The sequence below is a fragment of the Pterocles gutturalis genome, unplaced genomic scaffold, assembly GCF_000699245.1.
Source record: "Pterocles gutturalis isolate BGI_N339 unplaced genomic scaffold, ASM69924v1 scaffold11594, whole genome shotgun sequence".
NCBI classification, from domain to species: domain Eukaryota; kingdom Metazoa; phylum Chordata; class Aves; order Pterocliformes; family Pteroclidae; genus Pterocles; species Pterocles gutturalis.
In genome coordinates, this window is record NW_010133295.1 from 27,877 (window position 1) to 38,002 (window position 10,126).

Sequence of the window (10,126 nt, forward strand, 5' to 3'; positions counted from 1 at the left end):
CTATTCAGCCACACAGTATAATCATTCTGAGATATTAAAGATGGTGAAAATTTTTTAAACATTCTTTGAACACTACTTAAGGTAATGAAGCTTAAATATTCTGAATCTTAAAACACTTAATAAAAACTTTTTTTTGCTGTTTTCAATATGACAATGATTTGAATTTTTCTTTTTTTTAAATCACTGGAGTCCCATGAATTACTTTGTCTCTAAGGACATGTCTTCTGAAATTGAGTAAATCTTTTCAAATATTTGGCAGCAGAATGCAAATATTTACCAATAAAATGACAAAACACTGCGTTTCCAACCAGGCACCATGTAAAACAAAATGCGTTATGAGCATTGATTTCTATGATTTTGCTGGGAGACAAGAATTATAAGCATGCTTTGAAAAATCTCAACCAGTAGTAACGAATATTCATATGAACTAAGCAGACTGAGATTTAGGCAAGCTTACAAAACCATTTTCCTGCAGTAACAATATGCAAATGTTTGTACACATAGGTACTGGAGGAGAGAATGAAACTGGAGTGCAAGTGTCATGGAGTCTCAGGTTCCTGTACAACTAAGACCTGCTGGACCACGCTTCCTAAATTCAGAGAGATCGGATACATTTTGAAAGAGAAATACAATGCTGCAGTGCAAGTGGAGGTGGTACGAGCCAGTAGACTAAGACAGCCAACCTTTCTGAAGATCAAGCAGATTAAGAGTTACCAGAAACCCATGGAAACGGATTTAGTGTATATTGAGAAGTCACCCAACTATTGCGAGGAAGATGCTTCCACAGGGAGTGTTGGTACCCAGGGACGGCTGTGCAACCGTACCTCTCCCAATGCAGATGGGTGTGACATGATGTGCTGTGGAAGAGGGTACAACACACACCAGTACACCAAGGTGTGGCAATGTAATTGCAAATTCCACTGGTGCTGCTTTGTGAAGTGCAACACGTGTAGCGAGCGGACAGAGGTGTTCACCTGCAAATAACAGCATCACGTGCGAATGAACAGAACAAATCACCACAAGTGAAGAAAGTGGAGTACAACAAACGACGATGACAGCATCATTTTGCACATCTAATCTTCTTTGGGAAAAAAACCCCAACCAACAACCACAACAACCACTCCCTCCCTACTACTTACATGTCTAAGGATGTTGCATTTTGGCTGGCTGGCTGTTGTGACTGCTTTGGAAACAAGGGCAACAGGATTAAGGTGATGTTGACGACCACATGAAACCTTCACTCTCTTTTTTATTTTTATTTTTTTTTTAACTACGATCTGGGTGTTGCAGAGTTCTCCTAGTAGTGTTTTAAGTTATACATATCAGAGAAGCTGATTGCATTGCAGCTCCCATGAAATTTAAAAGAAAAAGACATTTTCTTTTATTTTGCAACAACAAAACCGCCAAGCCCTGTGCAAATAATTTTTTTTTTTTAAGGAAGTGAAAACTTCTCTGACTAGAACACAGCAGTTTTGCTGCAAAAACCTAAATTTCTAAGAAAGCAGGTAAAGAGAAAACAACTGGTATGGAGACAAAATCTATGGCAGAAATACTCCACTATCAGTTTGGAAAAAACAAAGTTCACAAAAGTACATCAGCTGCCAGTGACACTGGAACTCTTTGAATGAACAGTAAAAAATAATTATTTATGTTTTTAATAGTATCAAAAAATTCTAAGCACTAACGGGTAGCTATGTCTTAATTCTGTACTAAATGTAAACTTATTGGAACTTTGACTTTATGATTTTTGTATTTGGTTCTCCCTAAGTTCTTCAATGCTACTGATCTGTTGTCACTCCACTATTAGAGAGTTCAATTACTGTAGGCCTTAAGCAATTACCAGAACTGAGCAAAAAGATCATGTGAAACTGTGGTTACAAATGCTTAAGACTTTTCCTGCTTGCCTCCTGAATAAGAATGACTCTTTTTAGACTCAGGCTTAAGGCCTGGAGCACCTGCCTGCAGCTCCTCATAGGGAGTTTTAGGATACAATGACATGATTCGACAAATATCAGAGGTTTTGCTTTGCCATCAAATGCACTGGCAGGATCTTCTAAACATTGAATTTTGCCTTTAATGGTTGAAAGTTAATATTACCAGTAGTTTTAAACAACTTATCCTCCGTATGAACTGAGAAGTTAATAAAAATATGGTAGCTGAGCTCCAGGTTGCTGCAACTTGTGAGCTGTGGTGGCTTCACAAGCATACGAAAGCTAAAATTTGCGTTAGTCTGCGTCCTTGTTATTCTAAGATTGGCAATAACATACCCCTTGGTAAATACATGAATGTTAAGAATGAAGCTTACTTTTTACACCAGCTCTCAATTCTAATTCACACACCTTTTCCCTCTGAGAGATTTAAAAAAATACTTAGATATTTTACTACTGTAAAATTTAGTGGTTTTAATCCCAAGAGCCAGATATGCCCACTTTTAACACAGCACATAGCACATTTATTCACATAAATGTGTGCTTGTAGCAAGGGTCCCTACCTGATTTTCTGAAGACTTGGATTAAAAATTTCCTAACGTCTACATATCTGCATTTCTAGCTTTTATTTCATTTTATCACTTTCATCGAGGGGCTGCACAGCCATGAACCCTCCCCACCTGATATGAGAGCACCTCCCACACCACACAGTGCTCTTGGGGCAAGGGGCTTGTGGAGCTACTGCTTCACCAGCTCCTGTGCTGGATATGCAAATGAGCCAGGATTAACTCCGTAATTTATGGACCTGTACTAACAAAAGTAACAAATCACCTGGGGACCTTCGTTCAAACACTCACGAGGACCTGCCTTTCTGACCCTAAGCACTTACGCTCTGAAAATCAGACTCCTTTGATGAGTCTCCCATGGCGCAATACAAAACTGAAGAGCTCATTTTTGTTGTTGTTGCTGTTGGTTTCTAAAATACTAACTAGAAATTCAAACTCAGCCCTGGCATGAATGAGTGCAACTCTACAGAAGTCAACAGGGGCCCCCAAAAATGTTAGAGTCACTTCATACAATTTGAAGTCCCCTTGATTCATGGGTATTGTTACTGAATAATAGTGATATACTGTACTTTCACTACATTCTTGACAGGAAGCAAATAAAGCTCCCAAGCACTGTAATGCACAGTCTTATGGTACTAGATACTGTAAATATATTAGAATAGTATTTGTTAAGTACAATTGAGGAATCCAATTAAGTTATATTATTGTATATCGTTTAAATGTCTATAGAGTATTTTAAATTATTGTGAACTACACTGCGTTAAAAAAGAAAAAAAAAAGGTTCTATATTATAACACCAACCACTCTGAAAAGTGGACCAAAGTGACACTTTCTCTCTTTTTTTACATATGCCTGTTTCCAATAGCTCTGTCAGCTATTGTAACACCATGGTAACAGTCCTACAATTGGATTAGCTGTCTAGAATATGTTTCAGAGCATCCTATAAAAGCTTTGCGCATGTAGGGGTGCAGCATTCAGAAAGGTACTGAATGGCAGAAAGCAGGGGATGACCACAAAAATGCATTTACTTTGAACTGTCCCAAGAAAAAGCAGTTTTGGTCAGAAAACACCACTACCACTCATGTACTGAAACATCTCCCCGAAATGGTGACCTTTGAACAAATGTGTCTATGAACAAACATGGGTTACACACAGTTTTTGTTTAAAATATGTAGTTTGAAGTCAAAGAACAGTGACAATAAAGGTTCAAATGAGACCAGAAACACAAGGTGGTTTAGCCATACCTTAGCCATGACAAAATACTGTATGTTATTAAAGAATTTAAGAGCAAAGATCAATTTGTTTACTATGTTAATGTTTTATGGCAAGCAAAAAAACAAAAGATGAAATGTATTTCCATTAAAATTTAATTTTTCCCCCTTCTAGTTCACTTTCTTTTTGTTTGTTATTCATTTAGGAAAAAGAAAAAGGCAACAAGGCCTTATGCAAAGGCCATTTGTATACAGGCTTCTCTGGATGACAAACGATGGGCAGATTCCAAGCCCAAAGCAGTTTTCTTGTTCTGTGAGAAACAGTAATGAACGTGCCTGTGTTTGGTATCAAAGTCCAAAGTCACCTACCTACACCAGTGGTACAGAGAAACTGGCACAAGCACCAGTCTTTCTACTACCAGAGACTTTGGTTGGCTCAAATAAGAAGGTGGTAAATGTTTTCTGATAGAAATGTGGCCTCAGACTCCAAAATGGTTCTCGACCATGAACCTCACATAACAATTAGCAAACAGAGAGGAATAAGAACTGTAGAGCAGAGGCCCTGACTTCAGCACTTGCACAAGCTCCAGCTTATTCAAGCAAGTTATAGACACGTCTGACACCTATCCAAACACAGACCTAAAAGATTTTACAGCATTTAGAAGTATTTAAAAGTAGCAGCAACATCTTGATAGCGGGAATAGTGTCTTCCTACACAAAATATAAAGAAAATGTACAACCTTTGTTATATTTGCCCCTTGGGGAAGATACACAGCTATAGATAAAGGTATAGCCAAATTCCACATCAACTAAGTCCAAAATAACTTCATTAAAATGAACTGAGTTGCCCTGAGTTTATAGCAGTATAAGTATGCACAGCATTTTACCCATAGATGCCAAAGAAAACACTGCACCTTCTTCCTAATTACATAACGGGAAACTTGTTAATAGAGCTGCAGGAAGTTTTTATAGCAGATGGTATTATTACATTCTTTTCTATGATGACATCTGGAAAGTAGATGAAACTCATCAAAAGGTTTGCAGATCTGTTGTATGTTGCAAGTAGGTCATTTCAAGTTTCAAACACATTTCCATGGATTTCTTTCTTAATTTAAGGTTAAAACCCAAAGGTGATACTGAACGTAACAAATCAAGACCTTCCCTTATACCAGTTTTCCCATGAAAATAACTCGATATGCCTTTCACTATTGAAGGCACTGTTGGTGTTCAACAGAAAATGCTTTCTATAAAGCTAGAGATAATTTGCATTCATAGCAATTTTCATAACTGGACAGAATGACTGCACGTTTCCTTTCCAATCATTCAGACCTTTTGTTTCAATGACAGTTCCCACAGCAAAGGCAGTACAGTAAGTGTTACAGTAAAGACCCAACATTATTCTCTCCGAGTGACAGCCACAAGGAGATGTGGGATATACACAGCTAAAACTATGTCTAAGGAAGAAAAACATCAAAGTTGGAAAGGCAGAGGAAGTTGTAAGAAATTTCAGTTTGTGATATTGATATTGTAAGAAACCTCCTGCATGCAAAACAAACCACCTTGTAGGCTGAACTTCACCCACAAACTTTTTTTCCCCTTGTATCCAAAGTCCCTGCCTGAATCTCTGCAAATCCAGACCGTTTCATTGGAGAGCAAGCATAACCAAAGGCTGGCAAGTATTTTCCTTTTGATGTCTTAGCTGCTATTAGGAAATTGTAGGAGATCATTTTCTGACTGGGGAGATGCAGTTGCAAAGTTAAAATTTGTATCTCATTTTTTAAATGAAGATCCAGGGTTTTCTTCCCTGCACATTCCTGCAGTACATATATATGTGCTTTAAAAGATTTGTTCGGTGAAGAATAAGGATGACAGTTGTCGTAGTTTTGATCCTGGCTGGTAGCCAAAATACAAAACCGCTTGCTCACCCTCCTGCCTCCTGGGGGTAGGGGAGAGAATTAAAGGGGAAAAGGAAAAAGAAACTCATGGGTTGAGATAAGAACAATTTAATAACTACAATAATATTGAAAATAATAATAATGATAATAATAGTAACACATGCAAATGTACAAATGAGTGACACCCAGTGACACTGCTCACCACCCAATGACCAAGGCTCAGCCTGTTCCTGGATAACTATCCTGGAGCAGAGAGAGCCCCAAAACCGCAATATAGGAATGGAGATAAGAGCCTGAGTGTCCAAGAGACTGAGACGATCCTGAGAGAGGGGCAACCCTGGGAGAGCTGACCTGGAGCAAGAGAGAGACCACTTCTGGACAGATCCTCATCTATACACTGGGCATGACATGCATCATATAGAATAGACTATTGGCCAATTTGGATCTCAGTCCTAAACCTAAGGTCGAATCCTAGGCTAGTAATTGGGGCTGTGCTCCCTCCCCAGCTTCTTCTGCACCTGCAGACTCTGGCACAGCAGAGAAGCTGAAAAGCCCTTGACTGTCCTGGCAGTAACTATAAACATCAGTATGTTATCAGCCTTCTTCTCAGCACAAATCCAAAACACAGCTTCTCACTAGCTACTATGAAGAAAGTTAGCTATGTCCCAGCTGAAACCAGGACAGCAGTTTTCACATCATACACGGTTGTTGGTTATAACATGTTCCACAGGGTGCTGAGGCAGAGGAAATAATACTGCTGTAAATTAAAAATCTTGAATTGTGTTGTTTCTACTGAAAGCAATACCCTATATATTACCTGTTTGGAGACCCTAGTGAAATTCTGTTTTACAGGATGGTCCTTTCCATAACTTGGTACTATGAAAGGCCAAAAAAATGGGAATAACAGTTTACTTTGGTTGTGGGTTCTCTTATGCTTCCTATAAACAGACGACAAGATCAACAAGGAAGCAGCTTAATGACATTTAAACTTCTGCATAGGTATTAAAAATGATTAAGCCATTTGTTTCATAGGTGATCCCAAACCAATGGCATTGCACCATACATTGTAAATGTTTGCATCGAAAGCCAGCTGTATGATTAGCCTCTGCCTTCATTCGCCCAGCAATTTAGGGGAAAACCACCATTTTAGATCCCATACAGCTAAAAGGAATTCCCAAGGAGATTACAAGATTTTGATCTTATTGTTTAATTCCTGTGGCTGAGTATGAAAAGGAGCATTCCCTCAACCTTTGGGTAAAGGGAAATCCGAAGGCATTTTGAAGACTATTCATGCCACTCAAAAGATGGGCTAAGTGAGCTGACAGTCTCTCTGGACTCCTTCCACAACAGGGAGAGAGAACCATGCTGTGGGAGAGGCGTTAGTTCAGCTCTCCTCCTTCTCAACCAGAGGAAAACCCCAGGGAGGAACCCCAGATAATTCATCTGCTGAAATTAAGCACCAAAAATTGTGTTGTGGGAATGAACTCACATTTCCCCTCTTCCATTTGTCTCAGCTGCTCTTTGGCACCAACCATATTTTCCTGAGTTTCTTTTTAACTACAAACTTTATTATTTTATGTGTTGTTGCATAGACACTGTATTATGTCAGTGAAATTGGCTTTGCTTTTCCTTTTTACTGCCACCCCATTCTCATCTCTTCCAGCCAATCGCTGACGCCCAATTTTATGCATGAACTATATCCCCGCAGAAATTATTTAAAAGAGAATTGTATAAGCCTGGCTATTTTCCAGTGATTTGATGAAGCAGTTTCCTGCAAAGTAGCTTATTAATGATTTTGACCTCTTCTTAGGATGTGCAGAGAACTTTAATCCATGGGGTGAAGATTTAAGAGCATTACAATACTGGTTGTGAAGGATCCTAATGGGTATGCATTGCAACGCTCTCCTGGTTATTTCATCAGAGTGCATCCAGGCTGCTACTCTTAAGCACGTCAGGCTATGCCAAAAGGCTCTTGTAGGAGCCGCATCCCAGTTACCTGTATGGATTGCACCCTACCATTGAAGCCAAGTTCAGCCTACAGGTTAGGCAGTGAAATTTAACAGTCATGTATTCTCAGTAATGCTAGCCACCACACAGAATACAGTTACTTGTCTCACACCTTTCTGAGGTAAGTATTATATCTTTTAAAGACAAAGAAATATATACATAACTACTTGAAAAATGTTAACCTACCCAGAGAGAGGAAAAAAGGTGCTCCTCAAATTGCATCGTATATCTCAAATAAAAAGCCAAATATGCACACACATCATACATGTATTTCCATATACACACATACAAATATATGTACATATATTTAAATATATAAATATATGTGTGTGCATATTTGAAAAATACACACTGCAGATATTCAGAGCAATTTCTCTAACATCCTTCCTCACTTCTTCCGCTTTTAAGGGGAGTGGATTTTGTGACCTCTTACTGAAATACAGGGATAGAAATTTTCCATGTTTCCTTCCAGAGGTACTGTGTCACCAGCACCATAACACCTGATAACACTTCTTTCTTTCATTTGTAGGTCTTTTTGTTTGTAGCTCTCGAAGAAAAGCAAAATAGCCCTCATTTTGCAGTTGGAGAAAGTGGAGATGTGTGAAACCCACTTTCCCCTTCAGTTACTCAGGAAGAGAAGACAGCCTAATTTAGCTCTAAATCACTTGCCAAAGGCCCCACCAAAAGTCAAGAGTTAGGGCTACAACTCACGTCCTGCTTGTCGGTCCAGTGCTCTGATTACAGCCCTACCTGTTGTGGTTACTGCAACGCACGGGGAGTGTCAGTTGTGATGAACATACATTTATTGGCAAGCACCTCACAACCCTTCTTCCTTATCTCTCTTTTTAAAAGATAAGCTACTTAATATTTGCCCCTGGCTGGTATCAACAAATGTGTCATGATATGCACTTACTTTGCACCCGTGTTAACCTTTTGAGCAGATGCAGCCACTTTCAGTCAGAAAATCATCACTGGTATGCTCTGTTAGTACATTTACAGTAATGAGTCAGTTAAATGCTTTCTGTTTTTAAAAGGCTAGAAGCAATGCAGCAGGACAGGTTTGTCCACCCACTGCATTTTGTTCCAGCAATTCTGGCACAGAGCTGCATCTGGGATCAAATAGTCTTAGGAAGCCAACATGCCAAGCTTGAACAGTAGGCTAAGGTAAATATATAATGGCGTGGGAAAAAGTATTTTGTTTGTTAATATTAGGTGATACAGAATATCTGTTGTTCAGGACAAGGAACCAGAGAGTTGTTGGGTGACATTCAGCAATGCCCAGTTGTCTTTTTTTCAGTGGGTAGGTTGCCTTCCTCCCTGTGCATTTGTGCGCAGATGTGTGTATATGCGTGCATGCAGGGGGAATTGGGAAGCATTTAACTAAGGCAATACGTTAATAAACTTTTCATTTCTGGACAAAAAGAAAAAAAATATAGTGGGAATCTAAGCAAGAAATACCTGGAAATGGGTCTCAGCAGCATGGTAAGAAAATACGTGCTTTGGAAGTTTCAGCTGACTACCTAATCCAAACCACTCCTGGAGGAAGAAGAAGGAATGAGGAAGTCAGTTTGCGGTCACCAGCTTCTCTGCCTGTGATATCCAGTACATAATTATTACAGGGCTACAGTTCAGCCAGCTTTTGACAAATGAACTACCAAGAGTTTTCTCTGCGTGTTTTCTATTCAAGTGTGTTTAGTCATAAATACTTGGTTCTAATGGCATTTTCTTAGTCAAACAGAGCCACTCCTTAGCATTAATAATACATTTTTTATTCTTAGTATAAGCCTCTGAACAAGATTCTTTTATTCTGATTGAAGATCTCTTTACAGAAGTTGAATATCCTGGATTTTTTTTCACCCACACTAATTTTGACTAATTATACCCCCAGCACTCTTCATCTCCAGACCCTTTGCAACAGTCCGTATATTCTGGGCTGAAAAGCTTCTGTGAAACAGAAATAATCCCTGTGATATCCAATAAAATTACCAAATTCATTTAATGAAAGGAAAAAGTAATATAAATATAAAAAGGATATAGGCATCAAGTCAGAACATCATATTTCCTTGTTCCTAAGGACTTTACTCATTCTCAGCTTCTCTAGTCTTCAGGTTCATAAAACAGCAACTCCTGAGTGCATATACTGCTCCCATTCGCTCATCTAGAGCGAACAGGTTTTATGCCCCTTTGGTGATGGCTCCCTGAAGTGTAAATTAAGATTTAATGAGTCAGATTCCCTCTACTAGTGTTCGAACCCTTTTTATAGTCTTTGACTATGTATGAGCAACTCAATATGTATACATAAAACACATTTAGTGAAAGTACCAGCACTGACAATTTTTGTCTTCAGGCATTCCTCTTTTCTTTTTCTCTCCATCTTTAACTATCCACCAGCAAAGACCAAAAAAAAAAAAAATTAAAGAAAAAAAACCAGCCAAATGGATGCTTTTCTAAGGATTTCCATTTGCTTTCCTTTAAAAACAGTACCCTCAGTTTTCTGTTTAAAACCTTTTGCATTCAAG

At 38.7% G+C, this 10,126-nt stretch overlaps 1 protein-coding gene across 1 annotated transcript in view; it reads left to right on the forward strand.

Moving 5' to 3' along the window:
* LOC104467410 (protein Wnt-7b-like) overlaps positions 1–1,218 on the forward strand; it is a 20,946-nt gene extending 19,728 nt beyond the window's left edge. The window contains exon 5 of the mRNA XM_010081180.1: positions 505–1,218. Coding sequence (XP_010079482.1) covers positions 505–984 — 480 coding nt within the window. The 3' untranslated portion in view covers positions 985–1,218. The remainder of the gene's footprint in view (positions 1–504) is intronic.
* Positions 1,219–10,126: the final 8,908 nt, after the last annotated feature.